This window comes from Elephas maximus, chromosome 7, assembly GCF_024166365.1.
Source record: "Elephas maximus indicus isolate mEleMax1 chromosome 7, mEleMax1 primary haplotype, whole genome shotgun sequence".
NCBI lineage: Eukaryota > Metazoa > Chordata > Mammalia > Proboscidea > Elephantidae > Elephas > Elephas maximus.
Window position 1 is genome coordinate 81,305,767 of NC_064825.1, and position 13,563 is coordinate 81,319,329.

Genomic DNA, 13,563 nt, shown 5'->3' on the forward strand with positions numbered 1-13,563 from the left:
GAATAACTTGGCTATTAAAATTACACTCCTGGAGGTTACCCTGGGTTTGTGTTATGATCATAAATTAATTATAGTAGCTTCATATATTGATCATGCCCCTCTCGTTTTGAACTGATGCTGGCTTGCAAACAAAATTTACAACACTTAGTGCATTCCTGGAGCCCTGCTGGCACAGTGCTTAAGAGCTCAGCTGCTGACCAAAAGGTTGGCAGTTCAAATCCACCAGCCACTCCTTGGAAACCCTATGGACTCTGTTCTGTAGAGTCACTATGAGTCAGAATCAACTCAAGAGCAACTCGTTTGGCTTTGGTTAATGCATTCTTACTTGACTCAGTATGAGTTTCCATCATAAATCATATTATTGATGATTAGGAAAATGATTTACAGATTAAATTTATAATTCCCCATTGGCATACTCAAACTATTACATAATATCTACCTAGGCTTTAATATAGAAGACATGACTTTTGTGGTAGCCCCAAACTACAAAATTTGTAGATTCCTAAATACTAGAAATTGTCTACTTTGTATGGGTTATCTCATTTAATCCCTAGAACTACTCTACGAGAAAATTTTATTACTTTATTCCCAATTATCAGATTAAGAAACTATAACTGACCCACTGCCACCCAACTAATAGATGACAGAACCAGGATGTTAACTTTTTTTTTTTTCTTAAACCAATGTTAACTCTCTTTGCATTATATCATACTCCTTCCTTCAACATAGTAAATGACTTATTTAAGCTTTGAGGACTCCCTTTTCAAGGATGTATATCTTCCTGTCATTCTGCCAGTAGAGAGCAGCAAGAATGACATTGATCAAAATCAAAATTATCCTGTTATTCTTGTACCAGAAAGCTGCAGTATATTTGTTACTAAAAGTCTATTTTTCTTAATTATTGAACTTCCTGGGTTTTGAGACATTATCAATTGCAATAAGCCATTGCCATCAAGTAGATTCCAACTCATAGCGACCATATACTGACCCTTTAGGACAGAGTAGAACTGCCCCATAGAGTTTCCAAGAAACCTGGTGAATTCGAACTACCAACCTTTTAGTTAGCAGCCATAGCACTTAACCACTGTGCCACCAGGGTTTCCATCAATTGTAATAAGTGCCATTAAATTAATAAAAGCTTTTAGGAAAATGGATAGCCACCATGTTAAATAAGGTGTCTGGGTGGAGCAAACAGTTTGCTCTCAATTACTAATCTAAATTTGGTAGTTTGAATCCACCCGGAGGTACCACAGAAGAAAGTCCTGCCAGTCTGCTTCTGTAAAGATTATAGCCAAGAAAATCCTATGGAGCAGTTGTACTCTGTAACACATGGAGTCACCATAAGTAAAAATCAACTCGACAGCAATGAGTATACCATGCTAAATATATGCATGAGTTGTTTACCTCATCCAGATTTCAGAAATGCTAAAATCTAATGAGAGGATATTTAACAGCAAGGAACCGGGTTCAGCTGGGTTGGAGGATCAAGGGTAGGGTTTATGGTGTTATGGATTTGAGTTGTGTTGTAAATCCTAGCCTCTATACCTGTGGTTATAATCCCATTTCAGAATGGATTGTCTTTGTTATGTCAATAAGACAGGATTAGAGTAGAATGTGTCTTGAGTTGATCTCTTATGAAATATAAAAGGAGCAGATTAAGCAAGCAGAGGTGGGGGGAAGATAGACGCCTAGCCATATGGAGATCTCTAAGGAACCAGGAAACAGAAGCTGGAAAGACAACCACGTTCCCCCAGAGCCAACAGAGAAATAAAGCCTTTCCTTAGAGCCGGTGCCCTGAATTTGAACATCTAGCCTCCTAAACCGTGAGAGAATAGATTTTTATTAGGTAAAGCCATCCACTTGTGGTATTACTATTACAGCAGCATAGGATAATGAAGACAGGTTGTAAGGGGTAGTAAGAAGCTGGATTATACATGTCCAATAACCAGTGACATGACCAATATAGACTCTGGATTCACTTAGAGCTATGAAAATATTGGAGGATTTTGAGAAGAGGTTTAGGGTGCTTTTGCTCAGGATTTAAAGGGTCACTCTGGCAGCTCTTGCGGTAGGGGCAAAATATAGAAATAGAAAGACCAGTTAGGAAGCTTATACAGACTTCTGATCAAGGTATGGAAACACCGGTGGTGTAGTGATTAAGTGCTATGGCTGTTAACCAAAAGGTCAGTTGTTGGAATCCAGCAGGTACTCCTCTGAAACTATGTGGGGCAGTTCTACTCTGTCCAATAGAGTCATTATGAGTCAGAATTGGCTCAATGGCAACAGGTTTTTTTTTTTTTTTTGTCAAGATATGGCGATGACTTGGACTAAGGAACTATATTCAGGTGTTGATAAATGGTCAAGTTTTAGACATAATTTAAAAGTAAGTGAGACAAGATTTGCTGTCATGTAAATTCATTTATTCACTCAACAGATATTTATTGAATGCAAAGTACATATCAGACCTTATTCTAGGTGATAGGGATAAAGAAATGAATAAATAAATAAATAAATAAGACAATAAGCTTGGTCCATAAAATGTTAATGAGAGATACATAAATAAATGAAGATAAATGGGTAAAAATGTACTGCTTTATGCTAAGCCAATGTAATGTATTTAAGTATCATTTATGGGCAAAAGAGAATCTCAGGGGTCAAGATGACTCCTAGTTTTTGGGTCTGTGGAAACAAAAGAATGGAGTTGCTATTTGTTAAGATGACAATTGTTTCTCCATTTTATTATCCATGCTGTAGAACTCATTGCCATCGAGTCGATTCCTACTCATAGCAACACTACAGGACAGAGTAGAACTAGCCCATAGAGTTTCCAGGGAGTGGCCAGTGGTTAGCAGGTGAACACTTAACCACTGTACCACCAGACTACGTAGAATGGAGGAACATTTTTGTCAAAAGCTTTTCTTTCTTTTAGGTCATGATTTTAGGGTAATCTCCAGCTGTGCTCTTGAAACATATTGACAAAATTTGTTCCAAAAGTCCTACTAATTTATTTATTTTCTTTTTTTTATTGTGCTTTAGATGAAGGTTTACAGAACAAACTAGCTTCCCATTAAACAGTTAGTACACATATTGTTTTATGACATTGCTTAACAACCCCATGGCATGTCAACACTCTCCCTTCTCAACCTTAGGTTCCCTATTACTAGCTGTCCTGACCCCTCCTGCCTTCTAGCCCTTACTCCTGGACTGACGTGCCCCTTTAGTCTCATTTTGTTTTATGGGCCTGTCTAATCTTTGAGTGAAGGGTGAACTTCAGGAGTGATTCATTACGAGCTGAAAGGGTGTCCAGGGGCCATACTCTCAGGATTTCTGCAGTCTCTGTCAGGCCAGCAAGTCCGATCTTTCTTTTTGAGTTAGAATTTTGTTCTACATTTTTCGTCAGCTCCATCTGGGACCCTCTATTGTGATCCCTGTCAGAGCAGACAGTGGTTGTAGCTGGGCACCATCTAGTAGTATTATACTCAGTCTGGTGGAGGCTGTGGTAGATGTGGTCCATTAGTCCTTTATACTAATCTTTCCCTTTTATCTTTAGTTTTCTTCATTCTTCCTTGCTCCCAGAGGGGTGAGACGAGTGGAGCATCCTTCATGGCCGCTCACAGGCTTTTAAGACCCCAGACACTACTCACCAAAGTAGGATGTAGAATATTTTCTTTATAAACTATGTTATGCCAATTGAGCTAGATGTTCTCCAAGACCATGGTCCCCACAACCCACAGCCAGGCATTCCGGCCCCTCAGGGGGTTTGGATGTGTCTATGCAGCTTCCATGATCTTGCCTTGTACATATTGTGCTGGTTTCCCCAGTACTGTGTACAGTCTGACCTTTCACCAGAGTTTTACTCATTTATATTGGTACAAAAGGGAAAAAAAATCTGTTCTGGGTTGAGGAGGGATTTTATGAACATCCTAAAAGGCAGTGTTACCACTTACATTATAGTGACAAAAGTTTACGTTCTTCCTACCAAGAAAACTATCATTAGATAAATTACAGAAAAGTTCTTCTGGGTGATTTCAAGACAAATGACAGTGAAAAAGGTAAACATACACGCATCCCTAACAGTAAAAGGAAGTTTAAATTATAACATTAAGATCAGGATTTTCAAAAATAACCAGTACTATTTTTCTTTTCCTTATTTTTTTATTTTTCCATGAACTAGCCTATTAAAGATCAAGCTGTGTTAGACTCTACAGAAAATTAAAAACAAACAAACCACCACCACCACAACAAAATGATAAAGATCCTTACTATTAGGATAACTTAGTCTAATTTCAGCAAAATTAAAGGAAGCCAAAAGAAAACAAAGTATGCTAGAACTCAGAAGGCAAAATGATCAGTTCAAGTTGGGTCTTGGGGAAGGAGAGCAGTAGAAGATTTGAAAAGGCTTTGTGATGAGGTTAGCTTTTGGCAAGACTTCCAGAATTGACTAAGATTTTCTCCAGCAAGATGTGTAAGGTAAGGATGTTCCTCTTCCAGGAATCTTTGTGTTATAGTAATTAAAGAGGGAAAAAAAAAAAGTCAAACCAAACCAAAACAAACAAAAAAGGCTCTGCCTAAAAAATTAATTTGTGAGTAAAATAGAACATTTAAATGAGTGAAGAAACTTACACACATTTTTCTGTATTTCTTGTGTTCTATGGGAAATGAAATACATTAATTTAAATTGGCATTTTGTCTTTTGGAAACATTAAATTAGTAATCAAATCATTTTGAGAGCTTAGAGGATCCTTAAAGACCTCGATAAACCTGTTCATTTTGTAGATGAGGAAATAGAGACAAGTAAAGGGATTACATGGCTGTTGTTGTTATTGTTAGGTGCCCTTGAGTCAGTTCTGACTCATAGCAACCCTATGTACCACAGAACAAAACACTGCCCAGTCGTGTGCCGACCTTACAATCGATGTTATGCTTGAGCCCATTGTTGCAGCCATGGTATCAATCCATCTCGTTGAGGGTCTTTTTCTTTTCTGCTGATCCTGTACTTACCAAACATGATGTCCTTCTCCAGGGACTGATCTCTCTTGACAACATGTCCAAAGTGTGCAAGATGCAGTCTCGCCATCATTGCTTCTAAGGAGCAATCTGGTTATACTTCTTCCAAGACAAATCTATTCGTTCTTCTGACAGTACATAGTATATTCAATATTCTCCACAAATACCACAGTTCAAAGGTGTAAATTCTTTGGTCTTCCTTATTCATTGACCAGCTTTCACATGTATATGGTGTGATTGAAAATGCCATGCCTTGGTTAGGAGCACCTTAGTCTTCAAGGTGACATCTTTGCTTTTCAACACTTTAAACAGGACCTTTGCAGCAGATTTGCCCAATGCAATGTGTCTTTTGATTTCTTGACTGCTGCTTCCGTGGGTGTTGATTGTGGATCCAAGTAAAATGAAATCCTTCACAACTTCAGTCTTTTCTGTTTATCATGATGTGGCTTATTGGTCCAGTTGTGAGGATTTTTGTTTTCTTTATGTTGAGGCATAATCCATACTGAGGGCTGTGGTCTTTGATCTTCATCAGTAAATGCTTCAAGTCCTCTTCACTTTCAGCAAGCAAGGTTGTGTCATCTGCATAATGCAGGTTGTTAATGAGTCTTCCTCCAATACTGATGCCCAGTTCTTCTTCATATAGTCCAGCTTCTCGAATTATTTGCTCAGCATACAGATGGAATAGATATGGTGAAAGTATACAACCCTGATGCACACTTTTCCTGACTTTAAACCCCACAGTATTCCCTTGTTCTCTCTGAACAACTGCCTCTTGATCTATGTACAGGTTTCTCATAAGCACAATTAAGTGTTCTGGAATTCCCATTCTTAGCAATGTCATCCATTATTTTTTATGACCCACACAGTTGAATGCCTTTGCATAGTCAATAAAACACAGGTAAACATCCTTCTGGTATTCGCTGCTTTCAGCCAGGATCCATCTCACATCAGCGATGATATCCCTGGTTCCACATCCTCTTCTGAATCTGGCCTGAATTCCTGGAAGTTCCTTGTTGATGTACTGCTGCAGCTGCTTTTAAATGATCTTCAGCAAAATTTTGCTTGCATGTGATAGTAATGATATTGTTTGATAATTTCCATATTCAATTGGATCACCTTTCTAGGGAATAGGCATAAATATGGATTCCTTCCAGTCAGTTGCCCAGCTAGCTATCTTCCAAATTTCTTGGCATAGACGAGTGAGCACTTCCAGCGCTGCATCTGTTTGTTGAGATAGCTCAACTGCTATTCTGTCAATTCATGGAGCCTTGTTTTTCACCAATGCCTTCAGTGAAGCTTGGACGTCTTCCTTCAGTACCATTGGTTCCTGATTATATCCTACCTCTTGAAATGGTTGAACTTCAACTAATTCTTTTTGGTATAACAACTCTGTATATTCCGTCTTCTTTTGATGCTTACTGTGTCATTTAATATTTTCCTCATAGAATCCTTCACTGTTGCAACTCAAGGCTTAAATTTTTTCTTCAGTTTTTTCAGCTGGAGAAACACCAAGCATGTTTTTCCTTTTTGGTTATCTATCTCCAGCTCTTTGCACACGTCAGGATAGTACTTTACTTTGTCTTCTCGAGCCGCCCTTTGAAATCTGTTCAGATCATTTACTTCATCATCATTACATGGCTAGGAAGTGGCAAACGTAGAATGAGAAATGAGATCTTTATGATGAGCAGACTATGCTCAGTACACAGGAAGCACACGCCGTTTCTCTATTGCTGTTAACCACCTAAAGAACCATTGCTTGCTCTTGAATATTAAGAAAGAAAGAGAGGGGAAGAGAAGAACAGAGGAAAGGGAGAAAGAGAGAGGAGGAAAAGGAGGGAGGGAGGGGGAAAAGTAAGGAAACAGAGGGAAGGGAAAGAAAGGGAACAAAATAGAAACACTAAGCACTCTGTGCCCTAGATATCTGAAGGGACTGCCTGGTAGTGAATAGTTAAGATTGCTAGTTGGTGAGTTTTATCTGCGTCATTCTCATTCACGGAAATTTTATGCAAAATACACAGTAAGGAAATAGTCTTATGTAAAACAGAGATTCCAAACTGACAAGTTGGTGGGGATTCAGGAGATGGTCCAACAAATTAACTCCCAAAGTTCAGTTCTTTTTCACATATATAATAGTCCAAGGCAAATCCATGTTTTATACTTGTTATTTTTTCTGTCTGGATCCTTCTTCCTTCAGTTTACCTGCATGGCTGACTACCTCACCTCTTCAGATCTTTGCTCTAATGTTACTGTTCTCTGTAATAAAATAACATTACCACATCAGAAGTGGTAATGTGTTCAACATAGTTTGCACGATATTAAGTTTACTTTCAAAAAGTTTAAGTGTATTTATTAGGAGAAATGCCTTTAATTCTTAGGAAAATCACTGCCTGTTTGATGGCTATCACTATCGGTATTAACAGACAAGCTTTATGTGATCACTTTTTTTATGCTTATTGATTGGATGAAACAATCATGTAAGTCTATGCTTAGCTAAACTTTGGGAAAACATGAAAACCAGAGAAACTGATACATTTAGACAGAGAGAAAAAGGAGGATAAAAACAGATTTAATTTTTTCTTTCTTTTTTCTAGCCCTAGGAAAAGATAAGGATTACGTGGATGAGTCAGAACATGCAAATTATGACCGATCTCGGCTCATTAGAGACTCTGTTATCAAAGATAAGCCTGAACCCAAGCCAAAATTATTGTCTAAGGTAATGAAAACTAAGTTATCGATAAGTTATTTATAAACCTTCACTTTTAAAACCTTTCAGTTCTTTTCGCTATTAGTCGACATGGTTAGTTTTGCTCTGGAGTGTGTAAGAGAACACACAGGTTAATATACATCTTGAAGATTTCAAAAGTGTGAAGTTATGAGTAGGCATCATATTTATTTACATTATTGAACAGAATTTTTTTAACGTAATCTGAAATGTAAAATTCATCAGTAATATATTTTGGGAAGTTTATTCTTTTTTGAAATTTTTTTGAAAGGCAGCATAGTTAAATGAGAACATGGGTTTTAGTACCAAATGGACCAGGATTTGAATTTCAGTTCTACAACTTAATAGTTATGACAACTTGAGCAATTTAATTAAACTTACTGGGCCTTGATTTCCTCATCTGTAAAATCTGAACCGCGTTTTCTACTTTACAAACTTTTTTGAAGATTAGATTATCATGTGAAAATATGCAGTGCATAGTAAAAGCTGACTATATGGCAAGTTTTTATAATGTGAGGTTTGAGAATATCTCACTAAAACTGTAGTTTTCCAACAAATAAATAATTGTGCTGTAGTTCAGTTTTATAAACTTCTGGATTCAAAAATACCAGTATCTCTCAAGCAAATGTTTTTGTGTCCTCTTCAAAGCCTCTAAGTGTGGTCATGCAAAACCAGAGGCCAATTGATGCTGTTTTCTTTTACCATTATTGGTCTGTAATTTCCTTTTTAGTGTGGTGTCTTTGCCTAGTTTGGGTATCAGGGTTATGCTGGCTTCATAGAATGAATTCAGAAGTATCCCTTCCTTTTCTAAGTTCTGAAATTGTTTGAGTAGTACTGGTGCGAACTCTTCTCTGAATGTTTGATAGAATTCTTCAGTGAAGCCATCTGGGCCAGGGTTTTTTTGCGGGGGGGAATTTTTTTTAATTACCTTTTCAACCTCTTCTCTCGTTACGAATATGTTCAGATTTTCCATCTCAATTTGAGTTAGTTTAAGTAGGTAATATGTTTCTAGAAATTTGTCCATTTCCCCTAAGTTTTCAAATTTTTGGGGTTATAGTTTTTCATACTACTCTGTCATGATCCTTTTTATTTCAGTTGGGTCTGTTGTAATATCCCCTATTCCATTTCTTATTTGGGTTATTTGCATATTATCCTGTTTTTCTTTTGTCAGTTTTGCCAGTGGTTTGCCAATTTTACTGATCCTTTCAAAGAACCAACTTTTGCTTTTGCTGATTCTTTCTATTGTTTTTCTCTTCTCTATTTCATTTATTTCTGCTCTGGCCTTTATTATTTCCTTTCTTCTATGGCAGTGGGCTTCTTTAGCTGTTCTCTTTCTATTTGTTCAAGTCGTATAGCTAAAGTTTTGATTTTGTACCTTTCTTGTTTTTGATCCATGCATCTATTGCTATAAATTGACTCTCAGCACTTCTGCTATGTCCCAAAGGTTTTGATATGATGTGTTTTCATTTGCCTTTGATTTTAAGAATTTTTTTTTACTCCATCTTTGATTTCTTCTATTACACAGTGATTTTTAAGCAAGGTGTTATTCAGTTTCCATGTATTTGATTTTTTCCTTGCCCTTCCTGTTATTTATTTCTACTTTGATGGTTTTGTGATCAGAGAAGATGCTTTGTATTATCCCAGTGTTTTGGATTTTGTTGAGGGTTGCTTTGTGGCCTAAGATGTGGTCTATTATGGAGAATGTTCCATGTGCCTTGGAAAAGAATGTGTACTTTGCTGCTGTTTGGTGGAGTGTTCTATGTCTATGTCAAGTTAGTTGATTGTGGCCTTTAGATCTTCTGTATCTTTGTTGAGTTTCTTTCTATTTTGGAGCCCTTTCATTGGCTACATAAATATTTTTTATGGTTATATGCTCATGATGGATTGTCTCTTTATCATTATATAATGTTCTTCCTTGTCTTTTATGGTGGATTTTGTTTTAAAGTCTATTTTATCTGAGATTAGTATTGCCACTTCTGCTCTTTTTTGGTTGCTGTTTGCTTGATATAGTTTTTTCTATCTTTTGATTTTTAATGTATTTATATCTTTGCTTCAATTTTGCTTTTTGTCAAGAAGGGGCAGGGACAACACATGAGGCTAGCTGGGTAGGAGAACAGAAAGGAAGGCAAAAAGAGAGAAGAAACCAAAAAAAAAAAAAAAAAAAAAGGTGCTGAGGGAGCCTGTTGGTGGGATGGCGCGAACCTAGGGAGGGTGTGTGTCAGTGGTTCTCTAGCTGAGCAATGTGGCACAGCCAATTAAGAAGGAGCAAGGATGACACACAGGGCTAGTTGGGTGGGAGAAAGAAAAGGAAGAAAGGGAGAGTCGGAGAAGAAACAAAAAACAGCCAAAAAAAACAGTAACAAGAAATTTACATATAGGAAAATTATAGCAATCACAAAATGGAGGACAACCACACAGTACAGGAATCATGGCCTAATCAAGTAGACACATATTTTTGGGGGACACAATTCAATCCATGACAATTACATAGGTTGGTATCTGGCTGATGCTATCCTGTGTCCTAAATTCAGGTTGTTTTTGGATGTTGTTGGTTCTCTAACCAAAGAACTCTGCTTAATAATTCTCATAAGCTTGATTTGGTTTTTACATATTCCCTTAATTTCTGTTTATTTGGAAATACCCTAATTTCACCATCATATTTGAGTGAGAGTTTTTCAGGATACGTTATTCTTGGTTGGCAATTTTTTTTTTTTTTCATGATTTTATGTGGGTCATCCGATTTCCTTCTTACCTGCCTGGTTTCTGCCAAGTAATCAAAGCTTAGTCTTATTGTTTTCCCTTTGTATGTGACTTTTCATTTTTCTCCAGCTGCACTCAGGAATCTTTCTTTGTCTTTGGTTTTAGTGAGTGTGATTATGATATGTCTTGGTGATTTTCTTTTGGGGTCTATTCTATATGGGGTTTGTTGACCTTCTTGAGGAAACCCTAGTGGCGTAGTGGTTTAGTGCTATGGCTGCTAACCAAAGGGTCGGCAGTTCAAATCCATCAGGCACTCCTTGGAAACTCTATGGGGCAGTTCTACTCTGTCCTATAGGGTCGCTATGAGTCGGAGTCAACTCGACAGCCCTAGGGTTTTATAACTTTCATGGCATCAGGGAAGTTTTCTGTTAGCAAATCTTCAGTGATCCTCTCTATGTTTCCATTTTTTCCCTCTATACTGGAACTCCGATCACAAGCAAATTTTGTTTTTGATTGTATTCCACATTGCTCTCAGGGTTTCTTCATTTTAAGTCATTCTTTTCTCTGATTTTTCCTCAAATAAAGTGGTATTCAAGCCTCTGTCTTCAATTTTGCTTTTTATCAGGAAGGGGTAGGGACAGCTTATGGGGCTAACTGGGTGGAAGAAAGGAAAGGAAGGAAGGGAGAGAGAGAGAGAAGAAACTGAAAAAAAAAAATGGTGCTGAGGGAGCCTACTGGTGGGGTGGCATGGACCCAGGGAGGCCATGTGTCAGTGGTTCTCTAGTGGAGCAGGGTAGCACAGCCCATCAAGAAGGAGCGAGGATGACACAAGGGGCTAGGTAGGTGGGAGAAAGGAAAGAAGGAAGGGAGGGCGAGAGAAGAAACAAAAAACAGCCAAAACAACAACAACAACAAAAAAAAAATGGCACTGAAGGAGCTGGCTCATGGGGTGGGGCAGACCCAGATGGCAGTGAGCTGTTGTTTCTCTGTCCAAGCAACTATGGACCATTGGAAAGCAGTGGAAGCCATGTAGAGGGAAGTAGGGTGGTGAGTGGGAAAACATGTATCCCTGGTTACTGGGTGCTCTGTCCCCTGCTTAGAGCTCCATGAAGTTGTCTTCCCATACTCCCTGTCTGCCATTTTTGATAGCTGAGGTCCAAGATGATGAATCCATGCTGTGTTAGCTGGTAGGGGACCTCCACTCTGTAGCTCTCGTTGTTCTGTGTTCTCTTGTCAGTTTCTTATTCCATTCAGCTCTTGATCACATTCTTTATGCCTTCATTTGATGCTTAGGGTTCCAGAATTGACATTTGTATCTATTTAACTTAGTTTTTTAGGTCTTTGCTATAGAGGGATGACATGGTGCTTCTGTCTACAGTGCCACGTTCATCTGCATGGATTTTTTGGTATATTATATGAGTTTATCTTGACAGTAACTCCAAAAATAATGTATATTTTTTACCCCCATTTCTTAGATAAACAAATGAAGGCTCAGAGTGTCTAAGTAACTTCCCTATTATCATGTGGCTAGTACTTTTTTTTTTTTTTTTAGTACGTAGTGGTCAAGTATTATATGTAGATAACGACAGTGTTAAGCACTGTTCTATACTGAACATGAGAAAGGCATGTGCAAGGGACTGTAGAAGCTACTAGACTAGAATAATCGGGAGTCAGGAAACTGTTAGCATTCCTGGGAAATGATCATGGAACATTAGGGACAGTGGCTCTTAAGCGTTCCTCAATATTTTATGCTTAAGAAGAAAGTAAAAGTTATGCTCCAGTGCTCAGATCCTGATAAATTGCAAACTACCTCTCCCTTCCCTGCTACGTATAACCCTTCCCTCCCTATTCCCACTTCCTCCACTCACATTGGCATGCAGACTTTTTTATTATTATTATTGTGGTGACAATATACATACCAAAACATGCATCAATACAGTAATTTCCACATTTACAATTAAATGACATTGATTACATTTTTCCTGTTGTGCCATCTTTATTGCTACCCTTTTCCAAAATAGTCCACCACCATTAACATAAATTCATTGCCCCTCAAATAAAAACTCCACCTTTCCCTCTCCTTCCTGCCTCTGGTAACCATTAATCATCTTTGGTTTCTATATATTTGCTTATTCCATATAAGTGAGATCATACAGTTTTTGTCCTTTTGTGACTGACTTATTTCACTCAGCATAATGTTTTCAAGGTTATCCATATTGTGGCATACATCAGAACTTCATTACTCTTTACAGTTGTGTAATATCACACTGTATGTATATATCCCATTTTGTTTATCCATTCATCTGTTGATGGACGTCATTTATTTCCACCATATGGCTATTGTGAGAAGTACTGTAATGAACACTGATGTACAAGTTTCTATTTGTGTTCCTCCTTTCACTTCTTCTGGGTATATACTTAGGATTGAGATTGCTGGGTCATATGGTAGTGCTGTGTTCAACTTTTTGAGGAACCACCAAACTGTTTTCCTCAGTGGCTGCACCATTTTATATTTCCACCAGCAATAGATGAATAGTTTCTAGTTTTTCTACAACCATGCCAACATCTGCTGTCCCCCACCCCTGCTTTTTTTTTTTTTAAATAATTGCCATTCTAATGGGGGTGAAATTATACCTGTAGTTTTGATTTGCGTCTCCCTAATGTCTATTTTTTTTAATGTCTATAGGGCTGTTGTGAGTCGGAATTGACTCAGCAGCAATGGGTTTGGTTTGGGTTTAATGGCTAATACCCCATGGGCAGTTCTACTCTGTCCTGTAAGGTCTCTATGAGTTGGAATCAACTTGGCAGCAATGGGCTTGATTCTTGAAGGAAGATGTGGCAGTCTGCTTCCGTAAAGATTTACAGCCTTTAAAATCCTTTGGGGGCAGTTGTACTCTGTTCCTTAGAATTCCTATGAGTCGGAATCAACTCAGTGGCAACAGGTAATGGCTAATGATATTGAACATCTTTCCATGTGCTTGTTGGCCATTTGAATATCCTCTTTGGTGAATTGTCTATTCAAGGCCTTTGCTCATTTTTTGATTGTTTTTTTGTTCTTACATGCAGACTTTTTAACCCCACAAAATGAGTCAATCAAAGTGTGAATATTAATTTATTTGATCATCTAGCACTGT

At 37.8% G+C, this 13,563-nt stretch overlaps 1 protein-coding gene across 1 annotated transcript in view; it reads left to right on the forward strand.

Moving 5' to 3' along the window:
• Positions 1-13,563, forward strand: part of ANO3 (anoctamin 3) — a 320,613-nt gene that overhangs the window by 132,928 nt on the left and 174,122 nt on the right. The window contains exon 4 of the mRNA XM_049890733.1: positions 7,599-7,720. Coding sequence (XP_049746690.1) covers positions 7,599-7,720 — 122 coding nt within the window. The remainder of the gene's footprint in view (positions 1-7,598; positions 7,721-13,563) is intronic.